This window comes from Narcine bancroftii, chromosome 13, assembly GCF_036971445.1.
Source record: "Narcine bancroftii isolate sNarBan1 chromosome 13, sNarBan1.hap1, whole genome shotgun sequence".
Taxonomy (NCBI): domain Eukaryota; kingdom Metazoa; phylum Chordata; class Chondrichthyes; order Torpediniformes; family Narcinidae; genus Narcine; species Narcine bancroftii.
The window spans coordinates 81,755,914-81,771,714 of NC_091481.1; the positions used below are offsets into that span (position 1 = coordinate 81,755,914).

At 41.9% G+C, this 15,801-nt stretch overlaps 1 protein-coding gene across 3 annotated transcripts in view; it reads left to right on the forward strand.

The window, feature by feature from the left end:
* arhgap35a (Rho GTPase activating protein 35a) overlaps positions 1 to 15,801 on the forward strand; it is a 112,853-nt gene that overhangs the window by 37,672 nt on the left and 59,380 nt on the right. For all 3 annotated transcript variants that reach the window (XM_069909291.1, XM_069909293.1, XM_069909292.1), the window contains exon 2: positions 203 to 4,110. In XM_069909291.1, the coding sequence (XP_069765392.1) occupies positions 403 to 4,110 (3,708 nt within the window). In that variant the 5' untranslated portion in view covers positions 203 to 402. The remainder of the gene's footprint in view (positions 1 to 202; positions 4,111 to 15,801) is intronic.

Genomic DNA, 15,801 nt, shown 5'->3' on the forward strand with positions numbered 1-15,801 from the left:
AGATTTCGTGTACTTGCATTGCTTTGAGTATAATAATTCTTTAAAGATGTCATTTAATCTTCATCTGGAATAAATCATTGTCACTGTGGATGAAAGTTTAAAAAGTTTCTCAATGTTCAGTTGGATGGAGAATGCACCTAATTTCCATTGGAATTTAATATTCCATTCTAATGAATGTTCCTTTATCTTGTTTTTCTTTCAGAGTATTGTTGAGACCATCTATCTTTCACTCTTTGGAAGGATTATAAGACTGGCGACCACGGAAGTATGGGATTTGAAGCCTGTGTTGCAAAAATTGTCTATCTGTAACTTTGCACTCTTCAGATTGCCAGATCTCTAATGGTACTGTACCAGCAGTAGTTGCAACTACTAACATGCTGTTGACAGTATCAGGATGATTGGATGATTATGATGGCAAAAAAACAGGATGTTCGGATCCCAAATTACAACATCAGTGTCGTGGGATTATCTGGGACTGAAAAGGAGAAGGGCCAGTGTGGAGTTGGAAAGTCTTGCTTCTGCAATCGGTTTGTGCGCCCAAAAGCTGATGAATTCCACCTTGACCACACGTCAGTTCTCAGCACCAGTGACTTTGGGGGTCGTGTCGTTAACAATGATCATTTCTTGTACTGGGGTGAGGTTGGCAGACCGGTGGAGGACGGAGTGGAGTGTCGAATTCACGTGGTTGAACAAACAGAGTTCATCGATGACCAGACTTTTCAGCCTCACCGGAGCACTGCCCTGCAACCCTACATTAAACGTGCTGCAGCAACCAAATTGGCATCTGCTGAAAAGCTGATGTATATTTGCACTGACCAGTTGGGTCTGGAACAAGACTTTGAACAGAAGCAGATGACAGAAGGGAAGCTATTGATTGATGGTTTCCTCCTTTGTATCGATGTCAGCCGAGGTATGAACAGAAATTTTGAGGACCAGCTTAAATTTATCACAAACTTGTATAACCAAATAATAAAAACAAAAAAACCCATTGCGGTGGTGCTGACAAAATGTGATGAGGGGGTGGAGAGGTACATACGTGAAGCACACTCCTTTGCTATGACTAAAAAGAACCTTCAAGTGGTAGAGACATCAGCACGGTCAAACGTTAATGTAGAGCTAGCCTTTAGTACTTTAGTGCAGTTAATAGATAAAAGCCGGTCAAGGCCAAAAGTAATACCATATTATGAAGCATTGAAACAACAAAGTCAACTAATAGCTAATGCAAAAGACAAGTATGAATTTGTCATTAATCAATGTGTCAACCATTATAATGAAAGTTGGATGAATGCCATGAGAAAAATGCATACAAAACCTGAATTCCACGAGTATGTGCATCTTGAAGGAACCCCGAAGGCCAAAAAACTGTTCTTGCAGCATGTCACGATGCTCAAGGAGAGGCACATTGACCACCTAAAGAATATGTACCTCAATAGACTTGTGCTAGCCCTTGAGGCCCTTTTCCCTGATCTGAACGAGATTGAGAACTTGAACTGGGCTGTGGCACAGCAAAGATTGAAGACCAAGCAGGACTTTTCAGCCTGGTTTGTTGTCCTGAGTGAAACCCCGTGGGATAAGACTGATCATATTGACAAAATGGATGACACCCGAATTCCATTTGACTTGCTGGTGGGAAAATATGCAGAAGATCAATTCAGAAAGCATTTAGAGAAGCTGAAGAATGAAAGAAAAAGAGAAGAGATGAGGAGGGATTTTAAGGAAATTCTATCATCTTCTCAATTCGTGACACTTGGAAAACCATGGGAGGAGGCTAGAAGTTTTGTGATGAATGAGGAATTCTATCAGTGGCTCCCAGAGCAAGAGTATCAAGATATTTACAGTCGACACCAACGTGAGATAATAGATAAAGCCAAGGATCAATTTCAAGAACTTCTTTTAGAGTATTCGGAATTGTTTTATGAATTGGAGTTGGATGCAAAACCCAGCAAGGAGAAAATGGGTCTCATTCAGGATGTTCTCGGAGATGAGCAACGATTTAAGGCACTTCAGAAACTGCAAGCTGAACGAGACGCCCTGGTATTAAAACACATTCATTTTGTATATCATCCAACGAAGGAGACCTGCCCAAACAGTCAGAATTGTATTGATAGCAAAGTTGAACAGTTGTTGGCTGCTAAATTTTATCGCCCTCCAGACAGAAGCCACCCGAACTATCATTCAGACTCCAATGCTGACAAACTCAACCTTGTCCTTCTGGGCAAGGATGGACTTGCACATGAACTGGCGAATGAAATTCGAGTGCTGTGTACTGATGATAAATATGTTCTTGAGGGAAAAATGTACGAACTGTCACTGCGACCAATTGAAGGTAATGTGAAACATCGGGTTAATTCTTTTCAGACTCCAACTTTTCAACCTCACGGTTGTCTTTGCTTGTACAACTCCAAAGAATCACTGTACTATATAAAGGAAAGTTTAGAGAAACTGAAAGAATCAACTTTTGACCGAAGGGGCAATCATTTAGCGCAGCTGCCTCTAACCCTAGTTCTGGCTTACAAAAGGGAGAGCGGTGGAGAAACACTACAGACTTTGAGAAATCATGGCCAACAACTTGCCAACAAATTGCAATGCCTATTTGTTGATGTAACTTCACACAGTGTGGGTTCTGGACGAAATTTTAGTGAATTACAAATCAACCAGGCTTTAAAAGGCTTGTTGGATACCATGAAACGGAATTTAAACCTAGTCAACTCGTCCCCAAGTATTAAAGACTTGACTGATGCAGATCTTCGAATAGTAATGTGTCTGATGTGTGGTGACCTGTTTGGGGTGGATGAAGTTCTCCTCTCCATTATTCAGCCTCATTTTTGTAGTTCATCACAGCCGGGGAATAGCAACTCAGTCATGCTTGATTTAGCAATCGGAGCACCACGCAAGCGTGTCGAACTTACTGTTCTCTCCTATCATTCCTCTTTCAACATAAGGAAAAACCAGTTGGTCCACGGGTACATTATTTTTTACTTGGCAAGGCGCAAGGCTTCCTTAGTGATGCTCAGAGCTTTTTTGTCAGATTTGCAGGATATTATCCCGATTCAGTTAGTAGCGGTCGTTGATGGTGGTGAAGCTTCAGAGAATGATGTGGTGAGGGACCAGCTTGAAGAAGGCCAGGAAATTGCTGAAGAAATATGTGGAAAGTTTGTTAAAATAACTGGTGGGCAGTCACTTCAGCACAATGTGGAGATTTTTGCCCCATTTTTTAGAGATGCGGTTGAAAAGAAAATCATCGTTGAAGCCTCACACATGTATGATAATGCAGCTGAGGCATGCAGCAACACTGAGGAGGTGTTTGGCTTTTCTCCCAGGCCCAACTCACCCCTCATCAATTCAAATTGCTTTGAATACGATGAGGATATCGAAGGTCCACCACCGTACGTTGCACCACGTGATGAAACTTCTGGGACTTCGTTGATTAAAGAGCAGTCCAAGGTTTCAGTGGACCTTGAAGGAAATGAGAACTACTTGCTGAGCAGTTCTTTTGAAAGGCAAAGTAACAAAGTTCCTCCCCCTGTAAAACCAAAGCCCATGGTACATTTTGACAAGCTGATGAAGAAAATGGATTTGTCTGAGGGAAAAGACTTGGGTAGTAAAGAAATTCAGAGAAAGACTTCAACTGTAAGTTGGGCACCTTCTGATGATGGGTCATACACGTCTGACTATGCAGAGCCAATCGACACATTGGTGAGGCCAAGAGGGGATGAGGAGAATATCTATTCAGTGCCACATGACAGTACCCAGGGCAAAATTATAACCATCCGGAATTCCTTTTCTGCCAAGTCACAGTCGAACGGGAGTGGTAATGGGTCTGACAGCGAGATGGATATCAGCTCTCTGGAACGTCAGAGGAAACTTTCGTCTGTCAGCAAGCCATTATTGTACAGAGATCGGTCCAAAAAATTGGGCAGGTTTGCAAGCTATCGCTCCAGTTTCAGTGTTGGGAATGACGATGAACTTGGGTCCTTGTCATCACAGAAAAAAGCAGAAGCTGATTCTTTGTTGTCCAAGGGAGATAATTCAACCAATGCTTACGAAACAGATGGGGATGAATCAAAGCGAGGAAAGCTTCTGCGAAGCTTGAGAAGGCCAACGTCGAGGGTAAGATTCTTTTTTCAGAATTCTTTCCAATAGTTTGTAAGCTGATGTATACGGTTGTTGTTTTATGGTTAAGGCTAGGAGAATTGGATAGATAAAGATTTAATTTTTCCTTTTATTAATAATTCAAGCAAGATTATCCTCAAGATTGGATGAAATCCATGTTGGGTTACTGTGGGAATAGATAGCTTGGGCTCTGACAGATTTTGTTCAGTGACAGGAGAGATGGCAGAATACTGGTCTCAGAATACTTCATGTTCTTTTATGTGTGAAGGCAGCAGGGATAAGACTAGTTGGTACAGGCTGGTCAGCTTGCATCAATGGTAAGGAAGTTGTTTGGGAAAATCCCCAGCGATAGGATAAATGTACATCGAGAAAGGCAGAGACTGATTAAGAAAAGTCAGCGTGCCTTTGTATAGGGAGAATTCTCCCTCACAAATTTGTGGGGTTTTTTAAGGCTATAATTTAGACTAGTTGTTGTTTATGTGGTCTTTAGAAAAATATTTGATAAGATCTGCATGGTAACCTGGTCTAGAAGGTTAAGGCAAAAGGTGAGCTGGATAATTGTTTCTAAAATTGGGATAATAATAAGGCTGGATCATGGTGGAAGGATCCTTTTCTAATTGATTGTGATTGGTGGTGGATGATTGGGATTAGGCTGCAATGCTTGATGTGTATTAATGACCTGGATGTGAATGCAAGAGGAATAATTGAAAATTTGTGGTGTCGTGGATTTTTGAAGATTTCAACGTAGATAAGATGGAAAGTTGGGCAGAACTTTGAAAGGTAGAATTTTTCCCCCATCAAGTGTGGAGCGCGTCATGTAACTTTACCATTACGTGATCTGTAACACATCTTTTATTAATTCTCCTTCATTACCAAATCAAAAATAGCTATTTCAGGGTAGTTTCTGTAGAATAGAACTAAGAAGCAATCCCTGATGCACTCCACAAAGTCTCTACTATTGTACCCTTGACAGTTTGATTAATCTAACTTGCAGATTAAAATCATCTATGATAATTGCAGATACCTTCTCACCTGCTTTTGATATCTTCTAATTTATGTTTTGTCCTTGAGAAGCATCACCTTGGGGTTCTGAAGACTCCAACCTTCCCATTTCTCCCTTTCCCCCCACCCCAACCCCAAGCTATTTGTTCTATCCACTTAAACTGAATCCACATCACGATCCACTGCATCCACATCACTCAGCACTGCCGACTCCTTCATCCTTTTTGTTGGTTTTACTCTTTTAGGATGATCAAAAACATGGAGTACAGAATTCTTAGTCGTGGTAACCTTGCAACCTTATTGTGTGTGTCTTAATGATCTGCTCAAATCTTGATGAGGTCAGATGCTACAACATTGGGAGCCAAAAATGCTGTCTGTTGATTGGAGAAAATATTTGGTTGTATTAGCCCAGCATGTGGGATCTGTTGGGGGTAAACAACATGAGCGCTAAGTAAATAAAAGCTACCTTTGTTAAAAGAAAATTTTTTTTTTGATTGCCAACTGCTTAAAGCTAAACTTTGAAATGGTGTTGAATAAACCAATTGCTGGAAAAGTGCTTCATTAGATTCTGAATTTCGCTTTTACAATGCTCTCAAGCAATTTTATAAAATCATGAAGTGAATTCCAGCTACTTCAGTAATTGAATCTTTTTTAAAAAAACCCTCTAATTGTATATTCCATTTCCTTTAATAGTCAATAGGTGACTTTGTTTCTAGTTTCCAATTTTTGGCCCTGATTTCAGGTGTAATTCCTAACAATTGCCACTCTTCTTTCACTTTTGTTCTTGCTTTTTTAGCACTTTTTGGGGAAAAAAAAAAGGAAACCCTGCTTTGAGTGTGACCATGTATCAAATTTGAAAAAGTTAAGCAACTAGAAGGGGGAAAAAATTGATGGGGTTTGGCTGTATTAGCTCTGCTTGCTAATCACTCATCATCTTTGAAGATTAAGGCCCAGTTGAGTTACTTGAGAGCTGCAAATGATTGTTGAACTGTCCGTGAGAAAAGAAGGGCCTTTCCCCAGTTCTCGTGTTGAATTACCATGTCAAATTTCAGATGGCTTACAATAAGTAAAGAGTCGATGGCTCTTTTTCCACTGGCATCCCAGTTTATTTGCCATGCAGTGTTCGAGGATAGGACGCCGCTTGTGCTTTTTCCACTGGGCCGCCTTTAACCGGGACACTGACTCAACTCCTCCCCGGGGATTGGAGAGTCTACCATGGAATGGATGGAAGTTGTCCTGTTCCTACTGGTTTAATCAGCACACCGGCCGGCATCTGGTGATGCAGGGGATATAAGTAGAGGTAGAGGTCGACAATCTCTGGGATCATTTCATGCCGGCGTGCTGATTGCTTCCTTTTCCACTAGACCCTCAACTGGTTAATTCCCCATCAATTCCTGGGACAAGTTGCCAGTGGAAAAGGGGCTGATGAGAAGGGCAGATCCTATCTCAAAGCCATGACTACAAATATGGATTCTTAAACATCATTAACATGGATGAACATTTTAATAACATTAGGCCGGGTCCAGCAAAAACTTTGGTAACTCTGTACTTCAGATTCTCAGTTGCTGGCCTGGATTGTGTTAAGTGGGACCTTGATTCCTGCAGGGAGCTCGTACTGCTTGGAACTTGGCTAGTGCATCCACGTAGCTGGTCTTGCCGACTAAATCTGCCCTTAAGTGGATGGTATTTGATTGATGTAATTAATGGATCTTGTGGGTGGGCCTGACTACCCAGAGCCCACACAACCCTCTTGAAACTTTTGACGGGCTGGCAAAACTGCCTGCAGCCTTGCTGGTTATAAAAGCTGTCACCTTGTCATGCTTCTGAATCTCCTGATATTTACAAGCATTTAGAACCTTCAATTTTTAAAAATAAACGCTTATTTTAAATGTACAACTTTCATCTGACTACCAGGACATCTCTGGCAGAGCTAGGCAAGTAAGACCAGGACTTCCTCATTCATGTCGGATTCCTAAAACTTGCAGTTACTTGCATAGGTAGTTGTTGGAAATTTCATGTCACACTTCTGATAAAACTCTGGGGTGGTGAAATCAAGACCATGATCTCCAAAGATACAAAGCTCTCTGTCTCCATTACAATTGCTTTGACTGGATCGAGATTAAATGTATTGGCAGTGGATAAAAACTGAGGGCTGAGCTTGACCGTTTTATTGAAACCCATTTAATAAAATGCCACAGTTAGCATAGCAGTTAAAGTGCTAGTGACTGGGAATCTTGCCGTCGGTAAGGAGTTTGTATGTTCTCCCTGTCTCTGCGTGTGGGGGTGGGTTTCCTCCAGGTGCTTGGGTTTCCTCCGGGTGCTTGGGTTTCCTCCGGGTGCTTGGGTTTCCTCCGGGTGCTTGGGTTTCCTTCCACCGTTCAAAATGTACCGGGGGTTGTACGTCAACTAGGTGTAATTGGGCAGCAAGGGCTTGTGGGCCGGAAGGACTTGTTACTGTGCTTTATGTCTAAATTTTGAATTTAAATTTAAAATGTAAAAAGCCATCATTTTAATTAGTGGTCTACAACTTGTAGAGTAAAACAGTGAATACCCCAACTTTACATAGAGATACCTCATTATTCATAGCAAGTTTTTTTTCCCATCCCTAAATAAATAGCCGGCATCTTGCAAACATACCCAAGATTAATTAGGCTTTAACTGACCCAGAAAGAAACAGGAATTGCACTATTCAGTCTCAATACATTTCAGACGATGTATAATACATGTTCAGCTTCATATGGTACTCTTTTTATGAAATAACCATTAAATGTGAAACAGTTCAACAGTGGTCTGTTCATCTCTGAAACATCTGCAATATGTAAACATCGGAAATGATCTGTATTTGGAGAATATTAGGGTCATGTAATTGGGTTGAACCGCACCCATATGTGTTTGGGGTTTCACGTTTGCAATTTATTTTGAGCTTGCTTTCCTTCGTTTGTAATGTGTTGTGGCTAAGATGAGCACTTATGGTCTCCGCTTAATCATTTAAGCAGGAGGAATACAGCAGCTTATTTAGGTATTGTTAGATGATAGACTGCAAAAGTTCTGGATTTTACTCTGCAGCACTACACAATATCACTTGCCTGCATTTTGGCTTGAGGCATCTTTTAAAGAATGCACATTATTTTCCAGATTACTTTTTAAAACTCATTTATTGACAACAGCTTCATTCAATGAGTTGGACATGGGTAGATCATAACTCAGTTTAAAGGACATGAGCTATAATAACTATTATTAGTAAAAACAAAATTTTCGACGCAAATGAGGATGACAGCAGTTCCGAATAAACAGTTTTCTAAAATGTCACTTTTACCAAATGGTCACTAACATTGGTCATTCACCTCCACACTGCTTAGCAACAAGTATTTAACTTTTTAAATATCCTGAAAAGATTTATTCAGTCATGTGCTCAGTTTTCTTCCCTAATGTTTCTCCTGGTTGATGTAAATGATTTAATGAACGTTTCATTTAAAAGTCCAGGGATGATGAGCTCGCCTGGAAGAATTCCCATGTGCATCTGAGTAGGTCAATTGATGAGATGATTTTTTGATTATATAATTTTACTAATAACATGTTTACAAGTCAGTTTTATCTTGTACCTATAAAAATGTATTTTTTAAACATCTTGAGAAATTGGGTGAGTTATACATTTAATTTTAATCTGTATTGATTATAACTCAAAGATGCTGGGAAAAAGTACTCACTGAATATTCTTTGCCCTGCTCACTAATCTGTTTAGAACTCAGAAGAATTGCATGCTGAATGCTTTTTCTTTGAGTATGGCCTGAGAGAACAAAGATGTATTTCAAAGAACGATGACTAGAATCTGCTGGCAAGCACATTCGGTGCAAAATTGCTAGGATAAATCTGAACTCAAACTTGGTGCCAGTAGGTTTGCTGTAGTCTTATATTTGAACATAGGAACTTGAGAACTGCACACTTAAGCATGGTTTGCTGTACTTCTTTGATTGTTTCCCATAACCACCGATTTCCCCGAAGACCAAAAATCCTATCTCGCACTCTTGATCCCTTTAGTGGAGTTAGTGCAGTTGACCTGCATTGTGGATGAAGTCAGCATTGAGTTTGCTGCATTTTAATTCTGTTTACAGTGTTACACTGACTGCAGAAGTAACCATACATCATTTTATGCCACAGTGATTCTTCTTTTCTTTGGCTTGGCTTCGCGGACGAAGATTTATGGAGGGGTATGTCCATGTCTGCTGCAGGCTCGTTGGTGACTGACAAGTCTGATGCGGGACAGGCAGGCACGGTTGCAAGGGAAAATTGGTGGGTTGGGTGTTGGGTTTTTCCTCCTTTGTCTTTTGTCAGTGAGGTGGGCTCCATCAGCTCCCCACCATGACCACCAGCCCCCCCACATCTCCATCGGGCACACAGAACTCAAAACGGTCAACCAGTTTACCTACCTCGGCTGCACCATTCCATCGGATGCAAGGATCGACAAAGAGATAGACAACAGACTCGCCAAGGCAAATAGCGCCTTTGGAAGACTACACAAAAGAGTCTGGAAAAACAACCACCTGAAGAAACACACAAAGATCAGCGTGTACAGAGCCATTGTCATACCCATGCTTCTGTTCAGCTCCGAATCATGGGTCCTCTACCGGCATCATCTACGGCTCCTAGAACGCTTCCACCAGCGTTGTCTCCGCTCCATCCTCAACATCCATTGGAGCGCTTACATCCCTAACGTCGAAGTACTCGAGATGGCAGAGGTCGACAGCATCGAGTCCACGCTGCTGAAGATCCAGCTGCGCTGGATGGGTCACGTCTCCAGAATGGAGGACCATCGCCTTCCCAAGATCGTGTTATATGGCGAGCTCTCCACTGGCCACCGAGACAGAGGTGCACCAAAGAAGAGGTACAAGGACTACTTAAAGAAATCTCTTGGTGCCTGCCACATTGACCACCGCCAGTGGGCTGATCTCACCTCCAACCGTGCATCTTGGCGCCTCACAATTCGCTGGGTAGCAACCTCCTTTGAAGAAGACCGCAGAGCCCACCTCACTGATGAAAGACAAAGGAGGAAAAACCCAACACCCAACCCCAACCAACCAATTTTCCCTTGCAACCATGCCTGCCTGTCCCGCATCGGACTTGTCAGCCACAAACGAGCCTGCAGCAGACACGGACATTACCCCTCCATAAATCTTCATCTGCGAGGCCAAGCCAAAGAAGAAAGCAAGTGAAGAGGGCACGGTCTGGGTACCTTTGATGATAGAGGCTGCTTTTTTGTTTAAAGACACTACCTCATGTAGATGTCCTCGATGGAGCGAAGCCTGGTGCCTGTGATGTCGTAGCCGAGGGCTGAGAGTTGGCGCACCTGTACCAGGCAGTAATGCAACTAGCCAGAATGCTTTCCCTGATCAAGAGTCTGGTTGTGTGGTGCCAGGGCAACAATCTTGCTTTCAATTTCAATAAGATTCCACCTGCATTGAATTCGCCCATCGTTATTGAATGAAGATCTACCGGGACCAATGCCTGAAGAGGACGCACAAAATCAGTGAACTGGTGCGGACTCGAAAGGCCAACATGGCCTGTTTCTGCTCCGTAAATGGTTATATGGTTATGGTACACCTGTAGAAGTTACGAGAGTCTTTGGTGACGTACCAAATCTCCTCAGGCACCTCGCAAAGTCGAGCTGCCAGCGAGCCTTTGTTTGTGATTGCATCAAAGTGGAGATTTGAGATTGACACCCAGGAATTTGACCCTTTCCACTACTGAGCCCTCAGAGGTCCACAATCATCTCGGTTTTGCTGACGTTGAGTGCAAGGTGGTTGGCGTTGCACCATTCAACGAGCTGATCGATCTCTCTCCTGTACACTTCCTCATTGTTGTTTTGTGATTCTTCCGACAACTGTGGTGTCATTGGCAAAATTGTGGATGGCATTGGAATTGTGCCTGGCCACAGTCGTGGGTGTATAACAAGTAGAGCAGTGGGCTAAGCATGCATTCTTGCAGTGGGCCTGTGTTGATGATCAGTGAGGGGGAGATGCTGTTTTCAATTCGTACTGACTGTGGCCTTCCAATGAGAAAGTCAAGGATCCAGTTGCAGAGTGGGGTACAGAGGCCTAGAGTCTGTAGCTTTTTGGCCAGCACTGAGGGAATAATGGTTTTGAAACTGTAGTTGACGAAGAGCAGCCTTTTGTACGAATTGCTATTTTCGAGGTGATCCAGAGCAGAGTGGAGAGCCAACGATATTGCATCTGCTGTGGAGCGATTGTGACAACCGGCAAACCAGCTTCTCAAAGCATTTCATCACAGTCGAAGTTAGTGCTACTGGGCAGTCGTCGTTGAAGCAGCCCACGTTACTCTTTTTGGGTACTTGGATGATTGATGCCCTTTTGAAGCTGGTGGGAGCCTCTGACTGCCACAGTGAGCGGTTGAAAATGCCTGTGAGCACTCGAGGTCGTTGGTTGGCACAGAGTTTCAGTACCTCCCAGGTACACTGTCAGGGCCTGACTCATTGTGAGGGGTCACCCTCTTTAATGAAGTTCTGACATCACCCTCAGACGCATCGCCCAGGGTCCTCAGCCTTTTCAAGAATTGTTTGGTGGTTCTTCTCAAAGTGGGCATAGGTGATCAGCTCATCGGCTAGTGAACCATCGGAGCCAGCTATAGTGTTCGCTCTAATGGCATGTATCTGTCTCTAGCTTCCTCCTGAATTGCTATTTTGCTTCAGAGATGGCCTTCTGCAGGTAGTACCTGGACTTCTTGTAAATTGGGATATTGCCTTTAATTAACAAGGAAGCAGACAGTGCCCTCCATTATTTGCCCTTTTGCTCCACAATTTTAAATTTGTAATAAAACAATTCACATGTACTGGTAATTAAAGTGCACATTCCAAATTTTATTCAAGGTTATTTTGGTTTGATCATGTAGAAATTACTGTACTCTTTAAATGTTGGTCCCCCATTTCAGGGCACCATAATGTTTGGGATGTTTGGCTTCACAGGCGTTTGTGACTGCTCAGGAATTTTTAATTGCTTCATTGGTGCAGGTGTAAGAGAGCTAGGCTTGCTTCTAAGCATTTGATCGTCTTTGGAGTCTGTAGTTGCCATTTTTGAACAGGTAACCAGAGTTATGCCCAATGAAAGTCCAGAAAGATAGTGAGACACTTCAGAACAGAAAAATCACGCAAGGTTTTTTAAAAAAAAACCATATCTGACTACTGTCTGCAGAATATTTCATGAACTGAAATACAGAGGCTATAATAAAGTTAATTACATGTGAATTGTTTGATTACAAATTTAAAACTGGAGCACATCAAGGAAAAAAAGTGTCCTGGTCTCAAACGTGGAAGGCACTGAGGTTTTAAATGATGTACAAACGTGTTTGACAAGTGTTAACCAAGGAAGCCCAGTGGCAAGGATTAACATTTAAAGTTGCAGCCAAGTGTGTTGTATTGGCGAGGGTTTTGGGATTCAGTGGAACAATTCTGTGGTCAGCTTTAGTTAGATTGGCTTTCTTGGTAATCTGTTTACCTCTGTAATGACCTAAAGAAAGCTGAAATACTAGACTAGGTTTGTGAGGCTCTGAAACCAAGACCACCCGTAAATTGGAGGTAGTCAGTGAAATAATTAACACCAGTAAATTAATGAGGAAATACTAAACAATGAAAAATTGAGTTTGAAAGGTTTGATGGCTTACATTTCATTTCACATTTTCTCACGGCATAGAAAACAGGCTCATCATTTGTGGCTTTCAGAGCATCTCTCCAGTATCATTTCTTCTACTTCCCTAGAACCTGTTCGCTCACATAGCTATAAATGACTCTTCCACCGAAGTCAACAGTGAATATTTTCATCACATGCTGCTTTTTGAAATTCAAAGGACTAAATGGACCATAAAAATCCAAGTCGCTCCATGTCAGCGACGGTAATGTTGTAATACAGGTACACAATCCTTTATCCAGAACCCTTGGGGGAACGGTGTGTTCCGAATTTTGGATTTTTCCGGATTTCGGAAAGCCAGATTTAAGCCTGCCCGACTCGTGCTGCCGGTCCCCGTTCCTCACCCGCCCGACTCGCGCCGCCAGTCCCTTGCCCGCCCCACTTTACCAGTTTTTGGAGCTTTCCTGATTTTAGATGTCTGGATAAAGGATTGTGTACCTGTATTGGCTAATACACCCAGGTCTTTTGACAATTCTTTGGTGTAGGTTAGATTAGGCTTGACAGTTGTTTAAAGGCCTGATAACATGTGCTGACTTGCATTTGAGCCAACATTGCAAGTCGGCATATTAAAGAATAAAACACGAGTGTAAATAACTCTCCTGTCAAGGCTCCCCTCGGTCTGTGGATGGGAATTAATTCAGGTCACGGGATCCATATCTGTACTTGCATTTTCCTAAATACCCAGTTGTTTTTGGTCACCTGTATTGTGAAAGACAAGTCTCGACTTTAAAATTCACATTCTAATGTATAAACCCCTCTGATCATCTATGTTCAGCTTTTCAGCATTTATCCTTGAACCTCCATAATGTGAACTTCAAGTTCTGACATTTTGTGGTATTGAGCTTTTTCTCACACCCCATCTTCTGAAAAAACTTTTATTCTGAAGAGTGATTTCCCTTGGAGAGGAAACGGATAACGGAAGTTGACTTCATGATGCAGATCAAAATTGGTAATTCCTCAGAGGTTATCTGTGTTAAACATGAGAGTTTATTTCCTCTTCATAATCTACATTTCAGTTTGTTTAGTTTCTGCTGTCACCTTCAGAGATATTTTAAAAAGTCAAGCATATTGTCGACTGACTGTGCAAGAGCAACCTGACGAAACCGTGTTCTCTGGTCCCCTCACAGACATTCACACGCACAAGGACAAACTACCATGCAGGGCAAATCACTAAAATTGTGACTTTAATTTGAAGGAAATTTTTGCTTTGGTTATGTCCATTATAGTTTTTACACATAGGTAACGTTAATTTCCTGTAATAAGTTAGCACACTTACCCAGGCAGGTGATTTCGGAGGCTGGACATTTGAGGTGGGGGTAGGTTGAATGAAAGTTGCCTCCAAATAAAACTGAGTTTTTAAAATGTTGTGCAAATATACTCCATTTTAAGAGGGGGATCCCCCCACCCCCACCATCGTCTCTGCCCCTGTGGGCACTCTCTCTTACCTTTGGTGGAAATGTGACTCTTGACCTTGAGCACCCAGTGGGAGAGAAGCAGGCGGTGGCTGGGTCAATGCGAGATCAATGGCCATCTTCCTTCCCCATAATCCCCCATGCAGCTGGAAGCGCTCTGTATCCCTGGCACTGGCAGAGTGGTTCCAGCTGCATGGGGGATTATGAGGAAGGAAGACGACCATTACTCCCACATTGAGCCGTCGCTGCGAGTCGGTGAAATCCGGGCTTGTCAGCACTGTACCTCTGCTGCCATATTGGGAGTTAGATGTGGGAGGGGGCTGTGGCGACGGACCACCAAGGGCAAAGTTTGGGGGAGGTGGTGACGGACAGTGGGGACTAGGAGCGAGGCTATTGGGCATGTTGTTGTGGACTGTTTAAACTGCAGGATGAATGTAATAATGTCTAGGGTTCCTGCAGAAAAAATTCTAATGGAAATTAGCTACAAATTTACGTCCCAACCTTTTTACACAGCCTGCATTGTGTGAAATTTGCACAAATTTCCTGCTTTTCAATTGTAGTGTAAAAGTCGTACATGTCAGCATGAGGTAGCATTTTTCCCTTGTTAACACTTCCACTGCTGATCAATTTAAACTATTCAAAAATATGTTAAGAACTTTTTGTATGAGTGATTTGGTTATCTTGATGTTAATGGTGTTATTTGCACATTTCTGAATTTGTATGGTGGGAAACGGGAACATCATTAAAATGAAAAGTTGAAACATTCAATTATGATTTTTTACACAGAAATAAAGGAAAAATTCTGGTTTTATATATAAAAAAAAAATTTTTTTTCTTGCTTCCGGAGTGGTCATTTACACAGGAAGCACTTGTACACTGCCATCCTGTGTTGCAGAGTTTGTCTGAGGGTGAACGCGAGTGGATGTCATATTCATTAGCCCAGTTTCTTACGGACAATTTAGACTGTAGCTGCACCATTTATATTTAAAAAAAAAAACGTGCAGGGGGTCGTGGTGGAAAATTTAGGGGATGGAATTTAGCAAATACATTCCGTCACATTTTTACACAGCCAGCGGAGCAGAAAATTTGCATTGTGGGGAATTTGCTGCTTCTCAGCGGCTGTGTGAAAGTGTCGAATGATGAGGCAGGGTTCAACTAGTTTTATTAAAATATCGATTAAGGAAATTTCATATCGTTCAAATGATAATTCTCACCATGCACTCTTGAAACTTTTTAAGTGTCCGTATCCTATCAAATGTTGCATTTAAATTTAGGTTGCTCTTTTGCCTCGAGTTATTTTTGAGCAGTACATTATTGGCTATATACAGTGAGCAATTCATAATTATTACACAATGAGGCTACTGTTCTAATTTGATTTTTCAACTATATTACTTGCCATGGACTTATTCAGCAACTCTTCGTTTTTCTGAGGAAATTATACAATTTTGTTTTAATTAACATGATTTGATTCTAAAATTAAAGTTTGCTTACATTTAGCTTAATTTTGTCCTCTTTTTGTAATATTTAATGTGCTATTTGGTTACAGTGGCGGAAATTCGTGGCTGTCCAGCATATCACGT